Here is a 27785-nt window from a genome sequence, read left to right as displayed (position 1 = left end):
GCCGAGCCGCCTGGCGGGAACGACCGCGGTGAGGCGCGCGGCCCGGCTCCGCGGCGGCGCTTCGGGGCCAGGTGCTTCCGGCTCCCACCGGACGGAGGCGGGCTCGGCCGTGGTCTCGCTCGGCCGCGGAAGTGTGCTTTAGCGCACCGGAAGCCACCTCGGGGGTGAGCCATGGCGGGTTTGCCAGTGAGAGACCCTGCGGTGGATCGTTCCCTGCGCTCCGTCTTCGGTGAGAGGATTTTCCGAGGCGCCTCGGCTCGGGGAGGGACGTCCCCTGCGGTCCCCCGTCTGGAGCGGAGCGGGTGTCCCCGGCGGGCGGGCGGGCGGGCGGGCTCGCTGCTGTCCTTTGGCACTGCAGCCAGGCGGACTCGTGGGCACACACGATCCCCCGCCCCCGCCATCTCCCTGCCTCCCGCTCCACGGTACCGGAGGTTTTGCCGCAGTGTGGCTCAGGGAGCCAGCCTCGAGCCGGTGTCTTCTCTTGCGGTTTCTTTTCCCCCCTTCATGATTCTCAGTTATTTTTTTAGGAGAAAAGGTGCGTGTAAACAGAGCGTCCCTGTTCCGTGCTGCTTCTCCTACCCCAAAATACAGATTTTTATTCTGAATCCATCGACCCCCATAGCCACTTCCCGCCCTCTCATAAACGTGTTCTGTGGCTTGGTTTTTTGATTTGTAATGTTCCATCCAACCATAGTGGTAGCGGCCACCTGGCATCTTGAGATGGGTTGCGAATGAATGAATGAATGAATGAATGATTAAAGCGCAGGGCGATTTCAGAGGAGCGCAACTAAGCAATTCTTAGGGTTTAAATGAGTTATTTCTAAGATACGTGCATTGCTTTTAAAGCACGTTTGGGGGCAGTAGAATTGCTTCGAATTCAAGGCCAACCTAGGTTACCTCATAAGACCAGCCATAACAAGATTCTTCCTCAGAACAAAAATAACAAGAAATAAGCACTGTTTGAAAGAGACACGACAAAGCGGTCTCGTCATCGTGAGGGTCTTAATAAGCACAGGATAATTTTTAAGCATCCTGTGCTGTATTCACGGCTTTTCCTCCGTAAGTGTGTGTATACATGGAAATAAGGAGACACCCCCACACACACACTGTTAAGGGCTTTGAGGAAATACCAGTGTTTAAAGATTTTACTTCCAGCACAGTTAGGGAAAACCTTTTATTTGTCATATCACTATGAGAACTGTTTGAAAGGCACCTTTTTAAATGTAGTCTCTGGCTCATTTCCCTTGTTATAAGATCTGAAAAGAGACAGTGGTAGAGGGGGGTTTTGGGGAACGCTGTTCAGTCAGTTATTGCCTATGTGTTGATGCAGATAGAAAGCCTACTGTTCACTTGCTCGCTCAAGAGCTCAGTTACTGCCCCAGAATTTTAATACGTTGTCTCTTCTTTAGTGGGAAACATCCCTTATGAAGCTACTGAAGAACAACTGAAGGACATCTTCTCTGAGGTTGGGCCTGTTGTTAGTTTCAGGTGAGATCCTCTTTCAGGAGTCTTCATTGTGAGAGTCTTCAAAAACACAAATTTTGGGGGTAGAGGCACATGCACGATACTTCATATCCAGTCTTGCCTGAAAGGTTTCTTTCGTTAAAAATGTTTCCAAACCAAGAAAGCAGTCAGAGTGGGCTAAATAAGACTATGGCAGTGTTAGCAGGAAGCCTGTGTGAGTTCCTAATGCTTGGTTTTGGTCTGCAGATTGGTATACGATAGGGAGACAGGAAAACCAAAGGGCTATGGCTTCTGCGAATACCAAGACCAAGAGACAGCACTTAGTGCCATGCGGAACTTGAATGGGCGTGAATTCAGTGGGAGAGCACTTCGAGTGGATAATGCTGCCAGTGAAAAGAACAAGGAGGAACTGAAGAGTGAGTATAAGGCCACGCCATGTGCATCACCTGTTAGTAAAGATGGACGAATGGAAGCTTTGCATTTTCCGTGATATTTTAGAAGGTGCTGAGGTAATGAGCGGAATGAATAGCTTCTTAGACCTGAGGCGCCTGAATGAGGGATTGACTATGTTTAAGAAACTTGGCTGTAGTGATTTTTCTGTTCCTTAGGAGTTAATTTCCAGTTTAAGGGACATGCAGATCTACTAAGCCATCACATCAGTTATTTCTCTGTGTTGCTAGACTAGAAACTGGTAGGGAATCCTAAAGACATTTCCACAAATACTCTGTTGAAATGATAGCCTTTGTCGGTTTCAGTGCTTTTCTTCTGGAGCGACTTATGGAAGAAGTAAATAATGATATTACCATCACTGTCGTAGCTTTCCACTAAGAACAGAAGATATACCCTCACTTTCCTTCACAGAAAGATTTTTGAGTGGCTCAGCTCTAAAGAGTTTTAAGTTATTGGTTGGTGCTTCCAGCAGCCCTAGAAAATAGATACTTGAAATGACTTGGGTTGTTACTTGACCATCCTGACTTTCTTCTACTTTCTTCCTAATCAGGCCTTGGCACTGGTGCACCTGTCATAGAGTCACCTTATGGAGAAAGCATCAGCCCTGAGGATGCCCCTGAATCCATTAGCAAAGCAGTTGCCAGTCTTCCACCAGAACAGATGTTTGAGTTGATGAAACAAATGAAGGTGGGAGGAGGCATTCAAGTATCAGCAAAATCATTTGCATCAGATTTTCAAGCAGTTAATGGATATAATTCCCTGAGCTTAAATAGTTGATACTATAGACACCATTTCTTCCACATTTTGTACACTGGGTATTTTTATACATAAGTGGACCTGCCCAAAACAGCTGTTTTTGTGTCTTCTATAGATGTTAAATTGTAGCGTTTTCCCTGAGTGATATTATTTCGTATTATAAATACCTCCTCTTCTTCTTGCTGCTGCTGTTCCTCCTCTTCTTCTTCTTCTTCCTCCTCCTCCTCCTCCTTCTTTCTTGCCTAAACTGTACATTCAATGTCAGAACAGTGCTAAATCACCAGCATGGTGTGATGTGCTTGTAGTCACACGGCTTGGGATGCGGAGGCAGAAGGGCCACAGTGAATTAAAAACCAGAATGGGAAACATGAGGCACTGTCTCAAAAAGCAACTCAGTAGTAATTCAGAGGGGATGAGATTTGTAGCATTGAACCTGAAGGTGAATTTTCTTATCTTCTCAGCTCTGTGTCCAGAATAGTCCCCAGGAAGCACGAAACATGTTGCTTCAGAATCCACAACTGGCTTATGCTTTGCTGCAAGCACAGGTAGTGATGAGAATTGTGGATCCTGAGATTGCCCTGGTGAGTGCCTCTGGTTCTTGTATAGAACTAGCAGGGTTATCTTTGGGATAGGAACTGCCTGATTGGCTTGTTAAACAGACAGCTCATAGATCTATCTTTTCACTTTTTAGAAAATTCTGCATCGCCAGACAAATATCCCAACGCTGATTTCAGGCAACCCTCAGCCAGTTCATGTTGCTGGGCCTGGCTCAGGACCCAATGTTTCAATGAACCAGCAGAATCCGCAGGCCCCTCAGGCTCAATCTTTGGTAGGGCTTTATTCTGCACATTTTTTTTTATCTGTCTTAAAATGTTATTTTCTTTCCAGGAAACTATTGAGAGAAGAAACAGCAGGAATCGGAGATGGTAATTAAATTTTCAGGCATAAAAGCAATTTCCAGATTGCGCAGCACATGCCACCTGAAAGAATGTAGATTCAGTTCCAAGATAACAAAACAGAGAGATCCTTGCTGTAAACCCTTTTCTAATAAGCTAATTTTTGCAGGTGTGTTTCTCTATCACTGTGGTGATTACTTCCATATCTTATATGAAATCTCATTTAGTCCTCATAGCAGCAAAATGAGGCAGGCACTCTTACTGTCTCCATTCTCAGCAGTTACAAAGGAAAAAGCAACATGTTCAAAAGCATGAGTGTAAGGCTGCAGACCTATAAAATGGATGCATCTAAAGGTGACATGTGCAGAAGGTACTTCTAAATAAAAAAGTACTTGGTCATGCTCAGAGATGCCAATTGCTCTATGATAAGAGCAAATATTGGAAACACAGGAAGTGTTCATCAATAGAAAATGGAGAAAATTTGGAATACCTATCTAATGGAAAACTCTAAACAGTTAAGCAAACTACATGTATGTCAGTAGAAATGACTTTTAGAAACCTAATGCTATACAGCATTAAAGTAGGCTAGAAGATGTGGTATCAACACAGATAACTTATAACACCGTGCAGAAAGTAAAACTGCGGAAACATTTTCCATATGGATGTGGATATCAGCATAAATTCTCAACCTGTTAAGTGAAACGTAAAACTAGTACAATATATAATGATAAATGCATTTTAAAGATTTGTTTTATTCTCTGTGTACCTGTCGCATGTACTCTGTGTACATGTCACACTGGGCTTGCAGTGTGAGGATGCCAGAAAATTAGTTTAAAAAAAAAAAAAACACCCTAACAAACAGAAAAACCTATCAAAATGAGTAGTGGGCATAAACCGCTCACAAAACTGAAAATAAAGCATCCAACCTCAGTTGAATAAACAAATATGAGCTAAATTAAGCCCCATTTTTTACCTCTTAGATGGGAAGAAGTAAATAATGTGGATTAATCCAATGAATGGTTTAGGGCAAGGATTAGTAAACATTTTCTTAAGACATTTATATTAAGTGTATTTGGCTTTATAAGCTATATGATGCCATAATATGTAAAATGTGATTGTAGTCTAGTAAAATCTTACTTATAAAGCCACTGATAGAAACAGGCATGGTAGTACATGCCTACAATCTCAGCGCTTAGAAGGTAAAGGCTGGCAGATCAGAGGTCAGGGTCATCCTTAGCTACCTAGCAAAATTGAAACCAGTATAGGCTATTTGAGATACTGTCTTACAAAACAGGAAGGCTGGGGCCTACAAAATAGTTCAGAAAGTAAAGGTGCTTGCTATCAAACCTGACAACCTGAGTTCAATCCTCGGGACCCACATTGTGGAAGGAGAAAATGTATTACTGCAAATTGTCCTCAATATGCCATTAGTATACAAACATACACTAGAAGGATGGATAGATGGCTCAGTAGATAATAGTACTTGTTGGCAAGCCTGACAAACTGAGTTCTATCTCCAGGAGCCACATAATGGGAAAAGGAAACTTTATACAAGTTGTCCTCTGATCTATGACTTCCACATGCATGCTGCTATGTACATGCAAACACAGCTTGGGAAGGGTCTCACTATAAAGCTCTGGCTGTCCTGGACCTTACTTTGTAGGCCAGGCAGCCCTTTTTACTCAGAGGTCTACCTATCTGCTTCCTGAGTGCTGGGATTAAAGGCATGTGCCACTTATGCTTAACTTGAAAAAAAAAAATGAACTGGTTACGAGTTTAGCCAATTTGGTGGCGCTTACCTTTAATCCTAGCACTTGAGGGGCAGGGGCAGTTGGATTTCTGAATTTGAGGCCAAACTGTTCAATGCAGTGTTCTAGGACAGCCAGGGTTACATAGAAAGACCCTGTCTCAGAAAATAACAAAAAGAAGAGAATTTAGCCAATGAGCAATAGTTATCAGCTCCTGTCCTAAATAAGTATTTTATAGAAATGGAAAATTAAGACTGAAACTGCACCTGATCAAAAAGCAGAATAAGTGGCAAGCCTTGGATCTGAACTTCGTCTAATCTCATAACCTGTTTTAACCACTCCCTGGACAATTTTCCCTTTTCTCTTAGTTTTGTTTACAGTAAACACATCTGATATTTAAAAATACTCATACAACTTGTGCTGTAGTTGTTATATTTTTAGTTTTTGTTGTAAACCTCCAAATTGAACCTAGGAGGAAAATAGTGATGCATATACACAAGTTACACACTAAAGCTTCAAATATCCACTGGCGGTCTTGAAATGTGTCTGCAGAAAGCAGGGTGCTACTACGTATCACTTCTCCTCTCCCATCACCACGCACAGTGAGGAGATTGGGCATGAGCATGTGAACCAATCATGATTCCTTTAGATCCATGCTCTTTTGGACCTTCTATGTCACAGTGTACACAGACTGCAGACATGCAGAAAGAGTAGGGTCCTACTGAACTTAGACTCTTAAACTGATTTGGTGTTAATGCATTTGATATTTTGGGAACTGTTTTGATTCTTTACAATTCTTTACATTCCAAAGACATGCATAGTTCTCTAGGGAATGCCCCATGAAAAAATTGTGTTCCCTTTCTCTCAGGCAATTTAATTTATCATTAAAAAGTTTACTATTGCACCCAACAAAGTTACACCCAAGGACAGAGGTTATTAAAACTTGAACAAATGAAAATGTTTTTTCATCTTAAAAATATAGAGTACTAGCAAATCTTTTGGAAGTCTCAAGTCTCTCTTGTGTCCTGGGTATAAGGCTTTTTTTTTTTTTTCAGTTTTTTTCTCTTTCTCACCCTTTATTTATTCAGTTTATATCCCAGTTGCAACCCCCTCTCCCTTCCCAGTCCCGCCTCACCCCATCCCGTCCCCACCTGGGTACCAACCCACCCTGGCACATCAAGTCACTATAAGACATTTTAAACTTATGGTTATGCACCAATTAGTGAGGTCAAGAATGGGTTATTTGCTGCCTTGCCACATGGACAAGGCATGCTTAACCGTCTCTATATTATGCATATGTTCTGTCTTAACTGCACTCACATAAACAGGCTTGAGATACTACAATTGCTTCTGTGGAATTCAGAATGTGTGATAAAACTAATGTTACAGAAGACATGTCATACAAAACGGATGTTTGACAGACTATTACAATTACCAATATTAAGAGAAACTTCAGGCTATAGACTAAGTGGTTTGAGTCTCTACAGAGACAGGCTCATACTTGTTTTTCTCTTGGTCAGGGTGGAATGCATGTCAATGGCGCACCTCCTATGATGCAAGCTTCTATGCCAGGTGGAGTTCCAGCCCCAGTGCAGATGGCAGCTGCTGTAGCAGGACCTGGCCCTGGTTCCTTAGCCCCTGCAGGTAACTTGGAATTAGAGTCCTTACTATTTTGTTAACTTTGCTGAGGTTGTACAGTAGTAACTGCTGAAGTGCAGCCAATTATTTAACAATAGGATCTTGGTATAAGATGAATGTATAGCTGTAGCATGCATTCTAGGCTGAGGAAACTAGATGATTTCTTCTTTTGTATTGTTTTTAAGACAAGGTATTGCTCTGTAGCTGGGACTAGACTGGCCTCACACATGCAATCCCCACTATGTGAGGTATCCAAGTGCTGGGATTAGAGGCATATGCCACCAATCTTAACTGAATAAGCTTTTATGTGCGAGAAGTGTGCTGCTCACACACTTGGATGTCTTAACAGTGGCAAACTGCCATAGACATTCCTAAATATCTCTTCTCTGTTGCTGTACTTCCATTGTCATGAAATACTAACATACAGGTCAGTACCTTCTCTGGACATGTTGAATAACTTTGACCTCATGAATAAGAAACAGCTGTATATGCACATATTCAGGAACTAATGGGATCAACAAGTTCCACAATTGAGAAAAAGCCACACATTTTTTGGCTGCAGAATATATTCCCCTACTCCAGATGACCATAGGACCCTTAAAAAGAAGACTACATGCTTAGCCATTGGTTAAATTTAACAAAATTTGAGGCAGTGGAGATTTTTACAAATCACATTGTCTGATTTTAAAAAAATAATAAAATTAGAAATAAGTAATTCACAGGTGAATGGGAAGAAATCTTGCCTTGGAAAATTAAGGAACATACTATAGATAGCTATTTAAAGAGGAAATAAAATTATAAATTGTATAAATTAAAACAATAAATAGTTATATTTCATACAAACAAGTATGAGAAATAATAAAGGTAGTGCCTAAAGAAAAAAAAGAATATTCTTAAATACGCATATAACTTAAAAAGGAATTCCATATTAGTTCCAAGTTAATTAGAAAAGTAATAAACCACAATACACCTAAAAGAGGAAATTAATGCAGATGGGGGATGTGGCTCAGTGTTAAAGCACTTGTTTACATGTGCAAAAAGCCCCATGTTCAGTCCCTAGTACTGGACACAAAAATATTGTTATCAAAACAATGTCCTCCCAAAAAGAGAACCAAAAGACAAAAATTGAGCATACCATAAAATTTAACTAACTTTCAAGGAATGTTTTGGAATTTATAGTACTTATATTTGTGAATTCATTAAAACGTCATGGGGTGTCCTACAGAGCTCTTTGAAAATTGGTAAGAAAAGGGAAAACACCCTCTAGAGCAGTGCAGGAAGAAACAAGTTTCAGAGCTTCACAGCAAAGCAAAGGCAGATGGCCAACACAACAGCCTCATTATAGTAACAGTAAAATGCTACTTCCACTCCTCAGTGCCAAGTTTCAAAGAAGAGGACAATATTTGTAAAGAAATTTGTACATGGGCTGGAGAGATGGCTCAGTGGGTAAGATCACAGACTGCTCTTCCGAAGGTTCTGAGTTCAAATCCCAGCAACCACATGGTGGCTCACAACCATCTGTGATGAGATCAGATGCCCTCTTCTGGTATACGTGAGGACAGCTACAGTGTACTTATTTATAGTAATAAATAAATCTTTAAAAATGTACTTTAACATCACTAGTAGAAATAGGAAGGTTTTCAGCCTTTCAAGAAAGTGGAATAACATGAAAGATTTATACGTTCTGACCACCAGTTCCACCATGGATTTAGTCTGTACAAGTTAAAGGTATTATGTGACGATTTCTTTATGTGGGGAATTATGCTCATGCCTTCTGCTACCTTTTCCTCAGATCCTAAGCCTTTGTTTTGTGTTGATGATTGGTCTGTATTTAGTGGAATGGAATGATTTAGCCAGAAGAAGCTTTGAAATCTTTTAGCAGTTGTTTCTGACTTTAATCTGTGTTAGAATCCCCTCAAAGGCCTATAAAATTCAGATTGAAAGTTCCTGCTGCCAAACTATAATTGAACGAGTCTGAGCTTCAGAACCTTTGAATGGTCAGGTTTTGCATCGTTTTTTGTTGTTGTTATTGATACTGATGTGGCTTACCTTGCTGGGGACCACTTTCTGAGGACTACTGTTTGGAACAACATACTCATTTTACAGATAAGAAATCCAGGAGTATACAGTTTATTGAGTCACTTGCTCAGAATCACAGGTATATAATGCTGTATATAATAAACTGGGGTACCATCCAGTTCTTTGGTTATTTATAACTTTAGTGCCTAGCATGTTCAATGAGATAGGGATGATGTGATCTGTCCTTTGTATTTTAAGGAAATATTAATGAATTACAACCAAATCTGCTTACCTTTTGCCCCTGTGCAGCAGCATATCTAGTTCCTTTGAGGAAAAGAGAATTATTGCTATGTGGAAGGGACCAGACAAGGATTTGTGGTGTGTTATTATTTTTTATATAGTAGTCATCATACCCCATCTGGTTAGTGTAAACCATAAGTTCTCAACTGTGTTAAATCTAGCATACCCTTTTTATAACAGGTATTTTGCAGTAGCTTTACTTTGCTGAAATGTAATGCACAGATGACTCAACTTTTGTAACGTGACTCCAAAAGATTAGTATAACACCCTAATTGTAATACATAATAAAAGTAAAAGAAAATCAACTTATTAAAAATTAATATGTAAATGTCCAGGTATGGTTAAAACGCTAAGTGTAATAGGTGTTTGCAACTGTCCTGTGAGTGTAAAAACTAAAAATGTAGACAGTTACAGTGATGTTTGCTTTGGTAATTGAAACACCACAAGGACTATTGATGTGGTTTTCCTAAATAGTGAAAAATCATATTAAAATTCTTAAAACAAATCGCAGTCTCCATAATTTACTCAGTAATTGTATTTCTGGAAAAGTCAGTGAATATGTACTAAAATAGTGCATATAACTTCTGTTTTTACAAATAAAACAGACTCAGACTCTAGGTTGAGATGACAACAGACAGCTTTTCCTTTGTATGAATGTTCAGTGAGACATTTGAAAGTTTTATCAGACACAAAATCACCCTTGATTTTGGGCAATTGTATCATACTTTGTAGGGCACCTAGTATCCCTGACACCATCTCGTTCAGTGTCATCTATGCCCCCAAAGATTTTGTCATAACTAAATAATATACCCATACATTTATAAAATATCCTATGAGTAATACTGACTTCCATAAGAAGAGCCTTGTAGGTAAGAGGTGTTACTTTCTTGTATTAAAGGGCTTTCTGCCACAATTTTGGTAATTGTGATGAAATACTCCTTCTGAACTCACCACTTGTCACTGAAGTGTGACATATACTGACAGACTTTGTCTTCTGCTCATTGCATTGTTCAATGGTAGTCCTCACCTTCCATCAGAGTTTTGTCTTTGTGGGGAAAAGGGATGACATTTGTAAACTCAGCCACTGTTGTTGTTTTTTCTACAGGCCCAATTTATGTTTTTTTCCCTGCCCTTTATTTTCTAGGAGTCATGCAAGCCCAAGTTGGAATGCAAGGAGCTGGACCAGTGCCCATGGAACGAGGACAAGGTAAATATTAATATAGACTAGACATGGAAATGTTTCATATCTGCACTGTCTAGTGTATCAGCCACTAATCACAGTTGCAATTTAAAGATTAAGTTAATTAAAATTAAGTTCAAATTAATCATAAAAGCCTAAGACTCTGATTTCCTGGGCACAATGATTATTACATTCCGGGTGCTCAGTAGCCACATGTGCTAATGAAGACCACACTGGACATTGCAGATGTAGAATGTTTCTATATTCACCAAACTTCTATTGGTCCAGACTTTCCATAGGAGATACAGCATACTGATAACATGATGAGGCAAATGCATACTTTGTTTCATGATAGTCTAACAATTCCACAGGCGTGGTCTCACTCAATCTGTGAATAGCTATTTACTGTGTAAGAAATTTCAATAATGAGCATTTAGTATATGATCAGGTCTGTAGATGACAAGATGTAAATCCCATAGCAAACTGGGAAGAAAGCAGAGGTCTATAAATCATAGTTGTAAAGTTTCTCCTGTACTGTGGTAAAAAAAAAAAATACTGACTATAACAGCAGCAGCCCTTCCAGAATCTTTGCATCCTTTCCTCATGTTATTATAGTTTGAAGGAGAAGAAAGTCCATTAGTTCAGTGAGAAAATGAAAGACGATGGAAGAAAGGGGAACTGGATATGTACTATATATACTCAGTCACTTCCGTTTTCATAGACAGCCCTTTGGGTTAGGTGGCAGTGCCTTAGTTTTACAGGTAAAGAGATGGAAGCACAGGATTTTAAGTTTCTCAGTAGGATGAGGTAAGTATATACTCATTTCTGAGTATTGGGAGCTGAATCTGGTGCTCTTCTTTTTAACTTAAAGAGTGAAGTCTCCATATCCAATAATCTGCCTTCTTCCTATCATTCTATTGCCACTGTTAATTTCAGAATTAATTTTTAAAATAATCTTGTTATTCATTAGGTGCCTGTGTTGGGATCAAATTGCTTTGGACAGACCAAAGGGGCTTAATATTTTTCTTCTCAGCTGATTCCCTATAAGAGGAAACCCATTTCAAAAGCACATAATAAGCTACAGGCCCAAGATTGGTATATAGGGATTGGTGATTGAAATGACAAGTCTAAACCCATCAGATGAATGACAAGACAAACCTGTAGCATCCCTCTTATTTTCCCTTTAAAGTATCTCATGTTTCTGTGCTGCCGCATACCCCCATCTCACTATTGTCAGTGCATGGCGTGTCTACCTCAGAGGGTCTTTGTTAGTAAGTAGTGAGGAGGGCTTGGCCTTCCATTAATCTCTTCCTCTTCCCAGGCCATCAGTCTTATCAGTGAACCCTTCAGCTGTTTAACACATACTTCTACAAGAGATCTCTCTTCCTACTTTAGTTTAGTCCCATCTTTCTGGTAAGAATTAACAAAAGCAATTGGCTTGGATTTTGAAAGTATTTCAAGGACCTTTTGAAGCAAAGATAGAGTGAGATGAATTTTAAAAAATAATTTCCTTCAGTGCCTAGCAGAGGAAACAATGTTTTCATTTGTGACCAGATTTGTTTTCCTTTGCCTGGAATCCTTGTTGGGTTTGTGTGTTTGTAATGGTGACAGATGTTTGAGACAGAACTTGTTCCTTTCCCATCTCCTTCAATATTGGTTATACCTGTCAACGCATTAGTCTTTGTCATGTTTTTTTATAACTGTAGACTGGTTGTAGTAGACTATTTCTTTCAGAGTGATAAATACTCTTTTTTCCTCATCTGAAGTTCAACTGCATTTTTCCATTTGATAGTTTTGATAGAAAATTTTAGACTTTTAAAGTCTAAAAGTCTAAAGTCTAGGACAGATTAGTATGCCCCACTTCTGTTATGGCTGTCTGTGATAAATCTCACATGTCACATTCAGTGCAATTTGTTTTGTGTTTTGCTTTTGAAAACATTTTACTGTTTTCTTTTTTTTAAATAATGGTACAAGAAGAGATTAGGCAAAATGCTCTAGTAACAAAAAGAAGAGTTCAAGATTGTTGGTTATTCTTGCCCAAGTCAACCAGCCTATAGGATTCCCTTAAAGATATCTGAAGCTGTTAAGATGGCTCACTGGTTTAGAACACTGGCTGCTCTTTTGGAGGTCCTGACTTAATTCTCAGCAACCAAATGGTGGCTCACAACCATCTATAAAGGGATCTGATGCCGTTTTCTGACCTGTAGGTGTACATGCAGACAGAACACACCTACATTTTTAAAAAAATAAATAAAAATTTTAAAAAGATTTTACAAAGAAAGATGTCTAGTCAATGTGGAGCTGTTCTGGATAAGAGAAAGGCCTATTATAGTTTAGGGAGTTTTGTAGTCTAGGACAAGTAATTGAACTCTTGGCTTCTTACTGACGTGTAAATTTCTTAATCTCCTGTCTCCGTGTGAGAGAGTGTGTGTGTGTGTGTGTGTGTGTGTGTGTGTGTGTGTGTGTGTGTTTATGTGTGTTCAAGCTATTTTAAGTATCTGCTATTTCTCCTTTTGAACTTACTGCTCACCTAGGAACCTTACAGCACTCGCCCGTGGGACCCGCCGGGCCTGCATCAATTGAGCGAGTTCAAGGTACCCATTGTATCTGCGGGTTCCCTTTTGCTTGTGGTGTTCAGGGTGGGACGTTGAGGGGAAAAGAGCTGCTTGGCAGTGATCCTCACGTTCAGAACCCCAAAAGGGTAATAATGTTCTGGGGATTTTTTGGTTTTTGTTGTTATTTTTGTGTTTTTTTTTCCTCTTGAGGCCACAAGCCTAAGATTGACCTCTTCACACAGGGCAGAGAACATGGATGATATGGGCATCTGTCCGAGGCTCTACTCCCTCCCTACTGGTGTCAGGAGGCTTGGATGGAATTGCAGTCTGTAAGGAGACGGCAGGTTCTTGCAGAGCCATGACAGTGTTCATATGCCAAGCCCCTACCTCTCTTTTGTGACTCTGGTCCTTAAATTAAGATTGGTTAGAAAGAAAACCAGGAAGTTTCTTGAGATAACAGTGCTAGTTCTTGACAGGTGCTCCCCAGTTTGCTCTTTATGTATAATTCCATCCATACCTCTGACATGGTACAGATTCTGCCTACACCCTGCTTCTGTTCTTGAGCTGCAAGAGGATTCTGCTGTGGTGAGGTTTCACCCACTCTAAGGTGTTTGAATTACATTGTCAGTGGTATAAGAGTCATTTCTTGTTCTCTAATGTGTCTTTCACAGCAGTAACTCCCCATTTGTTTCCCTGTCAGTGCCAATGCAAGACCCCAGAGCAGCTATGCAGAGGGGAGCCTTGCCTACCAACGTCCCAACTCCTCGTGGTCTTTTAGGTGATGCTCCCAATGACCCGCGGGGAGGCACTTTAATGACTGTAACTGGAGACGTAGAACCTAGGTAAGTACTGGCATAGAAGGAAACAACTTGAAAAGTTGGGAATTCTCCTTACTTTGGAAGCAACGTCTTTTCTGGAGCAGTTGGACCTGTTTGCCTTCTTCAAAAGATAAAAAAAAGTATTTGTAGCCACTGTCCAAGACTAAGGCTTTTTGCTATAGTATAATTATATATATATAGTGAAGGTAACTTTGAGCCAACCATGACTACTCTATATTCAGAAATTGAAATTTCTAGTCATATATACCTAAACAAGGAAAACTTGGGGTAATGGCCGTCCTAATAACAATAGCTGTTGATGTTGGTGAGGATCACACCTCTGGCTCTTCTCTATGTACCTAACACAGATCATCTCATTAAATCTGCCTTAGGCTAGCGGTGTAACACCAATGGTAGAGCACTTGTCTAATATGCCCAAGGCCCTAAGTTCAATCTACAGCCCCACAAAGTTACAAATGGGTATTATTAATCCTGTTTTACAGGTTAAGAAATTACAGCATATAGAGGTTAAGTCAGTGACCCAGATCAAACAGCTAGTAAATGATAAGACCTGGATTTCAGTATTCAGTCTGAATCCAGAACCTGCATTGCTAAGCACTATACTGTATACTTATTGTATACACAATAACTATCCATTAATTCTTCCCTAACATTGATTGCCCTGGTCAAAAAGGTTCTAGAATGCACAAATTTATGTTCAATAGCTTTCCTTTTATCTTAGTTTCTTGTTAACATTTATTTACTGATGTTTGTATCAGTACTCTCTCTGTTGGATGTTTGCTTACTGATCTGGCTGAAATTTCAATGTCTGTATATTCTGCTTTAAAATATGTCATTTTTCTCCTATCTCTAGAGCTTACCTGGGACCACCACCACCACCTCATCAGGGCCCACCCATGCACCATGTTCCTGGTCATGAAGGTCGTGGACCGCCTCCACATGACATGAGGGGAGGACCCTTAGCTGAGCCAAGACCTTTAATGGCAGAACCAAGAGGACCCATGCTAGATCAGAGGGGCCCACCTCTGGATGCCAGAGGTAAGGAGAAACTGCTTCACAATGCCAAATGGTAGCTGTGGATTGATGAAGTACTTAGGTCTCTTTAGCTCTTATATGGGACATATGTTTTAACAAGAGTCTTTCTGATTTACCTACAAATCTGATAAACTAGAAAGAAGACAGTCTTATAGATGAAGGAAGATGTGACTAGACGTTAGTAACTACACACAGGTTTGCTTGCAACTTTCTAGGTGGAAGAGATCCCCGAGGATTAGATGCACGGGGGATGGAGGCCAGAGCCATGGAAGCAAGAGGACTAGATGCCAGAGGACTGGAAGCCCGTGCCATGGAGGCCCGTGCCATGGAGGCCCGTGCCATGGAAGCCCGTGCCATGGAGGCCCGTGCCATGGAGGCTCGTGCCATGGAGGCTAGAGGCATGGACACCAGAGGCCCAGTACCTGGACCTAGAGGACCTATGCCTAGTGGAATCCAAGGTCCCAATCCAATGAACATGGGGGCAGTTGTTCCCCAGGGATCCAGACAGGTAATGCTTGTAGCATATACATAAAATCTTAATGTATTCAAGAATTGGTTACTAAGCCTGATTTTATTTTAATTTTTGTAAGTGATTTTGGTTTGTCTCCCCAGTGCAGAGTAGTCTCTGAGGTCTACATTTTCAGGTTTTTCTAAATGAAATAGCCACTAAAACTGAAACCTACAGGTTCAAGTCAGAAGACAATAAAAACAGGCCTCAGTGATGTACCCCTACCCCTACCCCGTCCCCTGCAAAAAATATAGTTGTGCAGATCTCAGGCCATTTGAAGAACTTCTACCAGGTGATTTTAATGTGTAACCCTGAGTTACAGCATTTGAGGAGCTGCATATTGGGTGTTTACGTTACAGTTCATAACAGGAGCAAAATTACAGTTATGAAGTAGCAATGAAAATTTGTGGTTGGGTCCCCACAACACGAGGAAATATATTAAAGGGTCGCAGCATTAGGAAGGTTGAGAACCACTGATAAAGATCATCTCAGAAGCCTATGTAGATTTCTTGTCATCACAGCATCTAAGTGACCAGTGACAGAAAAGGCAGTCTGCGTTTATTCTGGAGCTGCAGGTTGTCTCTTCTTTGTCTCCGTCAGTTGGTTTGCCCCAGCTGTGCCTATGGGATGCTTTGTAGTAGTCATTTCCTCACTCATCATCTCTAGTTGCTTGGGGGCATAGAATATATGTATCTTTGCAAGGCTCTATATGTTGATGCCTTCATCTTTTCATTTCTTTATTCCTATTTTCATGTGTTTCTGTTTCTTCCACTGTATTGGGGGTGGGGAGGAAAAAAGGGAGAAAGAAAAATATCAAAGCTAGAATGCAACATGTCCAGCATCCAGTTCTCTCATTTTAGAGGTTGAGAAGCTGAAGGTCAGAAAGTCAGGTGACTTGGCCAGATTCACTTAACTAAAAAAATGACAGAGCAAGAAATACAGCTTGCTTTTCTATTATGCAACTCTCTTATTATATTTGCATGTTATGTGTGTGTATAGACGTTTGCCTGGTCCTTTTTAATTTGAGATAAAAATGTGACTTTTTCTTGGTATATATAGAATAAAAATGTATTTTCTGTTGTATTTCAAGTTTTGCTTTTTAAAAAAATGTTTGTGGGCTTTGATTTTTGTTGCACCCTCTATGTTCAATAGCCTCAAAGTATACAGTTTTTATCTATCCTTTCTGTACATACTTACTGAACAGCAAGCAGTACTAGGGATATCATAGTGTAAATAGCAAAGTCTCAACATCCTGGCCGAGGAGATAGTCACCAAGTAACCATACACTCTGCTTCCGTGATTCTGCACACCACTCTATGGGGAAAGACATTGAGAATGGTGGCCAGTGTCTTGTTCTTTTATTTCTCGGCTAGTGCTTAAATGTATTACTTTTTTATGCTAGGGTTTTGGCTTGATTTTATAATGCTAAGACTCAAACCTAGAGCCTCGCAGATGATAAATAATCTACTACTGAGCTATAACCCCAGCCCAATACAGTTTGTATCAAAAGTCTATAAAACCAAGTAGATCCAAGGTAGAGAAAATAAGAACTTAATATTGATAGTTTTAGTATTTTTCAAAATTAATATATTCACTTACAAATAAATATATAAGTAAATACATATAATATTCTATAAAAGCTGTATGTTAGGAATCTCACTTCCTCCTGTATACCTCTCATTTGTGATAGATAATTGCTTCTATTAGATTATTTTTTCAGACTGAGTTTTTTTATGTTGTTGGCTAACCTGGATTTCATTATATATATATTGGGCTGGCCTTGAACTCACCAAGATCTGCCTGTCTCTGGAGTGTTTGGAGATAAGGCATACTCGACATCTGGCTTATCTGATATTTTAAGTATATCTTCTACTTTTATCCTATTTATGATTTTTGGCTTTTAAAAAAAACCTTCATATGGCCTTCATTTATCACTTTAAATCAGACTTTAAACTTCATTCAATGCATTTCGAAGCTTGTTACATAAATTTGTCTTACAAAGAGACATGCATTTGACAGTGAAAGTGCTGTAACAATTTACTCTGAGACAAAAACATAAACTGGGACTGTCTTAGGCTAACCAAGGTATATGGCCAGTCTTGCTGGTAATGCCTAGAACAGGTACTGCCGGGAACTTAAGTACCTAGTGTTAGGTAATTATTTCATACTAGTGTCTCAGATTGGTACTAATCAGTATTAGTAAATTCCCAAGTGACTACTCAGAGGTAGTTCAGATGCATAACAGATAAATTGACACAAATCCCTGAACTATTAGTATTAGTATAGGTGGAATAGTGGTGATATTTCTACACTATAAGGATGTCCCACTGCTTCTGTACCCAGTGTCTTGGGAAAAAGCTGATGCATGGGAGTATTTTCGGTATCTTAGTTACTGTTCTGTCGCTGTGAAGGGACACTATAACAATGACAACTCTTATAAAACACTTCACTGAAGGCTTGCTTACAGTTTCAGAAGTTAGTCCATTATCACCATAGCAGCAGACATAGCAGGCATGATGCTACTGGAGAAGTAGGTAAGAGCTACATCCTGATCTGAAGGCAGAGAAGGAGATACTGGGCTTATCATGGGCTTTTGAAATCTCAAAGTCCACCCCCACCTTCAGTGACAAACTTCCTCCAACAAGCCCAGACTTCATAATCTAGAATAATACTATTCCCTGGTGACTGAGCATTCAAATATATGAGTCTATAGGGACCATTCATATTCAGACCATCACATTTCACTCCCTGGCCCCCATAGGCTTGTAGCTATATCACAATACAAAAAAATGCACTCAATCCAACTTCAAAAGTTCTCCTAGTCTATAATAGTCTCAACACTGTTCCAAAGTTCAAAGTCTCTTCTGAGGCTCATAGCATTCTCTTAATTGTAAACCCTATAAAATAAAAAAGCTGATCACAGACTTCCAACATAAAATGGCACAGAATATACATTACCATTCCAAAAAGGAGGAAAGGGAACATAGCGAGGAAGCACTAGATCAAAGCAAGACCTAAAACCAGCAGGGCAAACTTCAAACTCTGTATTTCCATGTCTGATGTCAAAGTGCTCCAGATCTCCAACCTTTCAGCTCTGTTGACTAAAATGCACTTCTCTCTTTTGGGCTGGATCCGCTCCCTGTTAGCAGCTCTTCTTGGCAGATATCCTACAACTCTGGCATCTACAACATCTTGGGGTCTCCAGTGAAATTCAGTCTTCACCTTCACATTTTCATGCAATGGACTCTATGCCCCCATACAGGAACACCCTTGACACATGCCGGGCCTCAGCAGCCTTCCTTAGCTTTGGAGGGATATTAGACAACTCCTTTTTTGTATCACTGACTCTAAGCCAGAGCCACCTGTGGCAGAAGCTGCCAAGTTCAACTGCCTGGTGAAGCTGGAATTAGACTCCTTTGTTCACTTACATTTGCTTCAGATTTCTTCTTGATGGTTCCCGTTACTTCTTAAGCTTTTCTTTAATTCCTTTTCACAAGTTGAAACTTGGCTAGGCAGGGTCTTAGCCTGAACTTACCAATCCATTTATTCCATTTAGCATCAGGCTTTTCTTTAAACTTTTTATCTCCTTGAGCACTGGACTTACCTCCATTATACTTCCTGATGCTATTTTTGCTCTTAAACTATACATTTTTTTCCTTGCTCAGCTTGCTCCTTTTCATTATAGATATGCATAAGAGTGGCCATTAATAACTACATGACACAGTCAATATTTGACAGTCCCAAAATCTCTACCAAGGCCATTCATCCAAAACTGTTCAATTTAGCCTAAGGCAGATTTTTAAGACTTTAGAAACAGCTATAGTCTTTGTCAAAATCTAGGCTACTTACTAATAGTCTTCCCCCCTGAAACGTCTTGTGCTGATCCTATAGTTGAAATGTCCCTCAATATCCACTGCCTTCCATGTTCCTACTAGCCCTGTTCCCATTAAGCCTTGCTTAAAAGGATCCAACCACTTTTCTAGTTCAGAGTCTTCCATATTCCTCTGACAAAGAGCATGGTCAAGCCTGTCACAGCAATATCCCAGTCTCTGATATCAACTTCTGCCTTGGTCACTATTATTCTGCTGCTAGGAAGAGACACCATGACTACAGCAACTCTTAACATTTATTAGAGGGCTTCAGTTTCAGGGGTTTTGTCCATTATGACAGTTGGCATGGTGCTATAGAAATAGATGAGAGCTACAGCCTGGTCCACAAGCAGAAAGGGAGATGCTGATCTTAGCCTAGGCTTTTGAAACGTCAAACTCCATCCTCAGTGACACACTTCCTCCAACATGCCACACTTAATCCTTTCAAATAGTAGCATTCCCTGGTGACCACGCATTGGAATATCTAAACCTGTGGGGGCCATTCTTACTCAAAGCACCACATCAGGTAAAAGAACAAGAAGTTGCTTGAACTCTTTTAGTGGGAAAATGATGGCTATGCTTCCTGTTTTCTTAACTAAAATGAAAACAATTTAAATCACCTTTGTTCACACTCACCATGGAGATAGATTCATTATTGTCTGTTATTATGTCATAGTACTCTCCTGTGGGTATCAGCTCCCTTTATTAATGGATTGTCACCTGATTCTTCACAGTGTTGCCACATTATCTAGTTCTAACATGTGTTTTTCTCCATTCCTTCTATACTTTGCTGCTTGTAATCTGAGGAAGTAGGTGAAAAGATTTTTTTAAAGTTTTGTGTGCAAAAAATATCTAAACTCTGGGTAAGAGCCTGAGTGTGAGCATCATGTTAAGTGTTGAGCCTAACTAACAATTATAGTAGATGAATAGAGGCATTTTCTTTGAGTTCCAGTTTCTTCCAAAGGGTTGGACTCACTACCTATCTTAAATGCCAACAAATATGCTATAGTTGGATGATGTTCTTTTACTCAAGTAATATTTTTTTCTGCATTAAGCATGAAGCAATTATTGTCTCTATAGAAAAGAGAAAAAAAAACGGCTGGAGAGATGACTCTGTAGTTAACAGCACTTACTGTTGTACAAAACCTGGGTTTGGTTCTCAGCACCCACATGGTAGATCATAACCATCTATAACTCCAGTTCCAGAGGATCCAACACCCTTGTCTAGCCTACATGGAAACTAGGCATGCAGGTGGTGCACAGACATACATACCAGCAAAAAAAAAAAAAAAAAACTCATAAAAATGAATTTTTAAAAAATATTACACCATTGTTGTGTGTTCTGAGCACTTAAAATGATATTCAGGGATTTGGGTTTGTGGGCTTTTTTGGTTGGTTTGTTTGTTTGTTTTTTAAGGAATCTCTAAAAAGCAAATGTTGGGCTAATAACATCTTTTCCCCAGAGACCTTCCTATCTCCTTTCTGCCTTTCTGACACTCACCGTCTCTGGTTTATGGGATAGAATTCTTTGAGAATAGCTATCATTGTATGATTGAACTAGAGGTAGGCCATGCATGGTCTTGTGAATGCAGCTTCGCCAGCAGAGCAATATACAGTTGTTTAAAATCTCTTAGCTTTACTTAGGTTTCCTCTGAGCATTAATTTCTCCAGTGTTCATAGTTTTCCCTGTGCTTATTGGGCTAAGTTTTGTTAATTTGATGCCCCTTTCCTGTACTGTGTATTACTTGTTAATGATGTTGGGCCTGTTATAAGCAAGTATGTGGATCTGTGGCTAAACACTGCCTTTGGCTGGTCTTTAAATCATTCTCTTTTTACTCTTGTCAAGATTGTTAATTGTATTGAGATTCCTTGGATGTCAGGAATTCTGTATGTTCTTTCCTTTCTTTGTACACATAGGTACCAGTCATGCAGGGAGCAGGCATGCAAGGAGCAAGCATGCAAGGTGGAAGCCAGCCTGGTGGCTTTAGTCCTGGACAGAGCCAAGTCACACCCCAGGATCATGAGAAGGTAAGCAACACTATCCGACTGCCTCCCTGCACACAAATCTAGTCTTTTTGATCTTTTCGCAGTTACCGTGAAGATCCTGGGTCTTCAAAATCCCTTTGGAGGTGATGTTTACTCTAACTTGGTACTCTTTAATGAATTTGGCTGAGCATTTTGGGGACCTGCTCCTAAAGTTTTTAAGTGAATATAACTGGCAACTTATTTTATATTTCAGACTCATCTAAAAATGGCAGATTTTTTCTGTGCAAGCCAACTGACCTGAAAATCCAAGCTCCTTTCTGTCCCCTCCTCTACCATTTCTACCCAATCCCTACAGAAACAATAGCAGATTGACCACAAGTATATCTTTCTGTTGCTATACTTGGCTGTTGTTGGGAGCTTGTGTCTGGTGGAAAGGCTTAAAGTTGTGAAAGAGGGAAACTCAAACTAGGACTCAAAACTTAAGAGTTCCCAAGGCTCGCAAATACCATCTTAATCTGTAGGAACTTTGAGTTCCTGAGCTGTCTGTTTGCATCATGTAATCTTAGATATTTTCATTTATTCTTATGTTATTCATTGTGCTTTTCTTACCAGATTTTCTTTCTTTTGGCCTGCAGTTTGTTTTTGTGTGTGAGAGTATGCAATATCCTCCCTTTTCCCATTTTGCTTCATATCCCATGACAGTAGCCTTTTGGACAGAAGCTGGTGATGTTTTTGTTTCATTTGGTTTTCTGGCTCGTCCTGGAAACTCACAACTCTCCTTTCCTCTGCGCAGGCTGCTTTGATTATGCAGGTCCTTCAGCTCACTGCAGATCAGATTGCCATGCTGCCTCCTGAGCAAAGACAGAGTATCCTAATCTTAAAGGAACAGATACAGAAATCCACTGGGGCACCTTGAAAGGTGAGCGGGCGGACGGAGTGGCACCTGGGCAGGACTAGGTGCTTCTGTATTTAAAGTGCTAGCTTCAGCCTTTGACAACATTATGTTCCTGAGACCCTCAGACTTCATTAGGTTCTCTTTACCCTTCGGTAGTCAGTGCCCCTGGAGATAGGGTAAGGCTATAGAACATTTGCTCAGCCTTATGGAATAGTGAAATTATTATGTCGGTTTCCTAAACTCAATGACACAGGAACGCAGAAAGTTAAAGGAAGGGCCAGTGAGATGGCTTAGCAGCTAAAAGTGCCAAATCTCTTGCCAGTTCTGATGAAATGAGTTTGAGCCACAGAAGTTACATGGTAGAAAAGAGAACTGACTCTTCTCAATCTGTGTCCTCTGACACACACAGCTCATGTGCACCCAAATATAATAAATAAATGTAAGGGAAAGAAAAGGAAGAAGGAAGAAAGAGAGGTTGATAAAGGTGAAGGGCCTGCTTCCTGAATGCTCTCTCATACCCCAATAGAACTCAGCCCTTGTAATGAACATTTGATGGCTCACTGTTACAAGCCATTTCATTTCAAGTTTGGCTTGTGTTACTCTATAACCAGTTGTTTTCCTCCTGACCTTTCCTTCAAAATAGAGGAAATACAAAGCATTTCAATAAAATGTACTCTTTAGGCTTCTAATATTTGTTCTATAATAATTTTGTGTATGTGTGAAACTGGGTCACTTATAGCCCAGACCAGCCTCGATCTCACTATGTAGCTAGTGATGGCCATAAACTTGTGATCTTCCTGATTCCACTTTCCGAGTGGTGATGACAGGCGTACAGTGCCACACTCTGCATTTGAGATCAAACCTGGGATCCATGTGTTTGAAGCATATTCTATACCAGCTGAGCTACATATTGGCCCTTGTAGCATTTTGATGGTTCACTATTACAAGCCATTTAAAGTAGTAGTTGTCCCTGTCACCATCAGTTTCTAAAGATTTATTTCTTATATGTAAGTACACTGTAGCTGTCTTCAGACACTCCAGAAGAGGGTGTCAGATCTCATTACAGATGGTTGTGAGCCACCATGTGCTTGCTGGGAATTGAACTCAGGACCTCTGGAAGAGCAGTCAGTGCTCTTAACCGCTGAGCCATCTCTCCAGCCCAAGTTTCTTTACATCATAACGATGACTGTATACTATCATTATTTTTCTTGTTCATCAGTCAGGTAAGGAGGATCCAAGTGCATTGCCAGACACATGTAATCATGTGACCAAACTCGCTGTAGAAATATTGTTGTGTTTTTTTAAAGTATTTCCCAACATCTTTTTATATTGTAAACAATTCTGTTCTCTGAAGGCAATTTTAAATGTATATTGTCCCAGTACTTGTTATAATGTCTTTTTGGAACTTTTACTTTACCTACATGTCTTAAAATTCCCACATACATGTTACCATGTAACAATGAACTCATTTATGATAATTGGCGGTCTTACTAACTATGCTATAGTTCATATTTGTACCTTTAAAGCTTCCAAACTGCAAATATGCATGTTATTTTACTGAGACTTTAAATGCCTGAACTATAATTGGATCATAACTAGACATTTAGTATATTCTATTTTACCTTTTCCCCATATATCCCAAACATTTCATTTTCTTCATTAAAAATATGGACTGTAATATTCATAGCAATTTACTTTTTAAAAATTATGTCAAAGAAGGCATTCTTTGCAGTACAAGAAAATTACTGGTTTTAGAAAGTTCTTCATTGTATACTCTCAATTATCTCTCATTTGCCTTGCATTCTGACCTTGGGGCAAGATTTTACTTTTTTTTAATTTTAACCTCTTGAAATGATTATAGTTTCATAGGACATCGGGAAACTAATACAAAGGGCCTCATGTTCCTTCTCACAGTGATTACATCTTACACCTTTGTTTTGTAGTATAAGGCCAGGCAGGTGTCCTTGGTATATTACTGTGAACTAGACTGCAGACAGTAGTGAGTTTTTACAACTGTGAGGGTGGTAATTTATCCCAGTGGGTGTAGAAGCACAACTGTGATTTTATGTGAGCCAACCCTCTCTTGGCTGAAGCAGTGGCTTTCCATCCTAAACTGACTTGACTCCTCCTTATCATCCCGGACGGGATAGGTTACCACCATTAGAGATAAGTACTTCTTGACCTAGAGAGATAGCTCAGTGCCCAAAGTGCTTGGGCATTTACCCAGTGGACGCACCTGAGGAGTACTTGAGCAGCCAAGTTCAAACCCTAGAACCAACATGAAAAGTTGGGTATGGTGACACATTCTGGTAATCTTAGAGGGGGAGGGGGAGACAGGAACATCTTTGGCACTTACTGACCAGCCGGCCTAAACCTAATCAGTAAGCCCTAGACCCCAATGAAACAGCCAGTCTCAAAAACCCAGGTGGATGGTCTTCCTAAGGGTCATTATCACTTGACGTTGACTTGGTGGACCTGTGGCTTCTGCCCTCATATGTACATGCACACATATGAGAGAGGTAATTTTGAAGTAGGGGAAATTTACCTATCTATGGTATATTTGTCAGTTTTATGTTATTGCAACTTTAGAAAGTCGTATACCACTGTCATTCCATGGGTAGAGATCAGAGATGCTTCTGCACATCCCATAATGATACCTAGGCTACCTCCCTCACTCCTTCTTACATGTGAGCACCCCTCACTCCTTACAAGTGAGAACTTTGTTTGAATATGTCCATATAATGCTAAGGTTGAGAAACCCTGCTGCAAAGGATGATGGGGAAACATGACAAGAGTCAAGCTATTTGATGGTTGGCACATCCTCTCTTCCCTTAGTCCCTTTTTGTTCTGGGGGGCGGGGGGGCGAGTTCTCCTGGTGTTTAGAAAAGAGAAGTCCACTTACAGCTTTCTCCCAAATTTGTCTTACAGGTTCTCAAAAATAGCTGGCAACAAATCTGGATATGTAATTCCATAACATTTTTGAAATTTTGAAAACATAATGACGTCTGCATCCGAACCTCCCCGGATGAGCCAGATGGTGCCAGGTGGAGGTCTTGCATCGCCATTGCTCCAAAGGAAAGCAGTTTATTCTGTTGTCGTAGTGTGTATATTTTCTGTGACATTAAATAAACTTTGAACACAAGTTTAACATACTACAAATTGATATACATAATCGTTTTGCTTTTAAGAAGCTAACAGCAAGGATGTAAGCTTAACTGTGATTTCTAACGTACTGCAGTATCATTCTTTAATCTTACATTGCCATAGCTCTATTCTTACTTTAGCATAAGCATTTATTCTTCTTAATGATACTTGAGAATTTCTCAGAAACAATGTTTTCAGGAACTTTGATTTTTTGTTGAATTTGCTTTCAGTAAAGTAATAACACTTTACCCCTTGAAAACTTTCTAGAGTCTCAGAGCTTTCTGGGAGGAAAAAAAAAGCATGTGGTTAGAACTAAAAATGATCAGAAGGCCAACAAGCGAAGAGCGTACCACAACGTGTGTTTGCCTCCAGAAATGCCAGTTATCCAAGTGTGTTGTTTGGTCAGTAGCAGCTGTGAACATACATAGGACAAAGGCTCTTCTGGCACTGGTTTGAGTGTGTGTCAACAATGCAAAAGATTGTCGTAAAGCTCTTCTGTCTAGGTAGCCCGCTTTACAAGTTTAAAAAGCCACTGGTTTTCCACATGATCACATTTAATAAAGAAAACCAAGTGAATAAAATATATTCCAATCTTTCAGAAAATCACAAAGCTTTCAGCCCTATCATCTTAACTAAATCCATTCCAAGAACTTCAAACATAAAACCCTAAAACTTTGACATTTTCAAGTCTTTTAAGAGGACCAAGTATAGAGCACCGGACCGCAAACCGCCCCTTATGGTTGCCTGCTTCTTGCCAAGTACGACCAACTTGGAAGGCGATTAGTGCCATTAGCCTGTGCTAACCTGCAGGTTGCCTTGCCTTTTGTTCTCCCACAGTGGCATTAAGGAGGAACTTGGTTTCTCTCCACCAGTTCGACCTCAAGACATTTGAAGAGTTGCCTTAATAATTATTAAGTTTACTAGCATTAATTGTAAGCTTATTTGTATTCCCAGATCCCTACCCTCTACATTAGGATTATGGGCAGGTGAATTAAAATCACTACTTAAGGCATAAAAAGCATAGTAGTACATTGCTTACATGCCAAGAAAAAGAAAGCAAAGATATTAAAATTGAAGGATTTTTCTCCATATATTTTTAATGAAAATTTGCTGGATATGTCATATTATAACCTGTCAAGAAAAATATAAAACAAGCACTCCTGCCTGCCTATTCTACTCATGCCCAGTTCAATCCTGATGTTAATTATGCATGCACTTCTTTGTCATTACCTTTTGTGCCTCCTGCAGAAGCAGTCCTTGCTGTGTTGATTTTGGCAGCTGTCTTGACTTAAAAGCACCAGTGTATTTAGATGCAGAGACCAAGAGCAAAGTATTTCTAGTGAGGAACTTGGGTTTTACACAACCAATTCCAAATCAAGATAAGTGAAGCTGAAGTGAGTTGGGAAACAGTTGTCTAGTAGAAACCATGTCCTGGAAAGCCAGCACATTTTCCCAAAGCCTCAGTAAACTTAATTTGCTTAGCAGGCATTCAGGTGAATAAATTGACAAGAGCAATGGCATCCCAATTCATCACTATGGAAACACTCATCAGTGGTTGGTTGGTTTGTTTGCTGTTATTTTTTACTGTTGTAATAATACAGTTAGCTACCCCACGTTCATGATCTGCCTTTATTATGTTCAAAACTAGATAATTGAAAACAAAAATGTGTTCACTTTTGATTAATTAATGGTACAAATTAGATGGTCTAGTGCTAACTCTATAGATTCATTCTGCTAAATGTCTGAGGTCAACTGCCTGAGTACAATGAAGTGTGGAGTTTTCTTTCTCCCTGAAGAGCCTGCACCTTTGCGTGTAATTCACCTTAACTAACATCCCAGAGCCAGTGTGCTTATTGTCCTGGTTGATAGGAAAAATCAACATTTTTGTAGGAAAAAGAATGACATTTAGTGAATGATTCCTGATTGAGTAAGACCTGGAAAATAGCCAAAATTATAACTTTTTTTCTTTTTATAATACATTCATTAACAAACTCCTTTAACAACAACAACAAAAAGCATAAAAGAGCTTCAGTTCAATTATCCCATGATGTACGTCAGGCCTTTCCAGTTATTCCAAACAATACAAAGTGACAATATAGTTGGCTTCTAACTATAATACAAATTTGATTACAGTTAATATACTTAAGATATTACTAGGAAATTGTTCAATAAACAAAAAGGAAAGTCAATTATTTTGACAAAGTAATGTGTAAATTGTTGGTCACACTGGATTAGCTCATGTGTAACAATGTACTTAGTGGGTGATATGGGAGTGGGAAGCTTGGTCGTTCTATGTTGTTTATTTATGATTGTTGTTTTGTCGTGGATTCAATAAATATTTTAAAAGTCACCCTACTTAGAAATCTTTTGTGAGGGACAGGTGGGAGGGAAGATTATCAACCAAGACACCTGAAGTTAAATTGTGCAAGTGGCAACCAGCAAAATTCAGCTAAAGGCAGGTTTCCCAGAAGGATTTACAATCCCCCCAGTAAAAAAACAATTC

At 39.8% G+C, this 27785-nt stretch overlaps 1 protein-coding gene across 6 annotated transcripts; it reads left to right on the top strand.

Annotated features, from left to right (window-relative positions):
* Cstf2 (cleavage stimulation factor subunit 2) lies at positions 1–27632 on the top strand. 6 transcript variants are annotated; one of them, XM_029473387.2, is made up of 16 exons: positions 1–229; positions 1410–1488; positions 1711–1880; positions 2465–2601; positions 3132–3251; positions 3362–3499; positions 6835–6958; positions 10416–10478; positions 12986–13045; positions 13249–13335; positions 13785–13848; positions 14699–14883; positions 15096–15388; positions 21175–21285; positions 22037–22162; positions 25067–27632. In XM_029473387.2, exons 1-15 carry the CDS (start codon positions 172–174, stop codon positions 22157–22159), a joined length of 1812 nt encoding a protein of 603 aa, XP_029329247.1. In that variant the 5' UTR covers positions 1–171; the 3' UTR covers positions 22160–22162; positions 25067–27632. The 6 variants fall into 6 exon arrangements, with proteins under 6 accessions (XP_029329247.1, XP_085694159.1, XP_029329249.1 ...); XM_085838033.1 differs by having other exon boundaries at positions 13249–13350; positions 13707–13848; XM_029473389.2 differs by lacking the exon at positions 13249–13335 and having other exon boundaries at positions 2–229.
* The last annotated feature ends 153 nt before the right edge of the window (positions 27633–27785 follow it).

The sequence above is a fragment of the Mus caroli genome, unplaced genomic scaffold (genome assembly GCF_978045245.1).
Source record: "Mus caroli unplaced genomic scaffold, Mus_caroli_1 scaffold_5, whole genome shotgun sequence".
Lineage (NCBI taxonomy): Eukaryota > Metazoa > Chordata > Mammalia > Rodentia > Muridae > Mus > Mus caroli.
The sequence above is the reverse complement of the archived record's forward strand: the minus strand, read 5'-3'. Positions and strand labels throughout refer to the sequence as shown.

Coding starts and splice junctions, on each gene's coding strand:
- Cstf2 (XM_085838033.1), top strand. CDS start 172: ATGGCGGGTTTGCCAGTGAGAGACCCTGCGGTGGATCGTTCCCTGCGC. Junction 1,881..2,464: donor GAACAAGGAGGAACTGAAGA/GTGAGTATAAGG, acceptor CTTCCTAATCAG/GCCTTGGCACTGGTGCACCT. Junction 13,046..13,248: donor ATCAATTGAGCGAGTTCAAG/GTACCCATTGTA, acceptor CTCTTCACACAG/GGCAGAGAACATGGATGATA.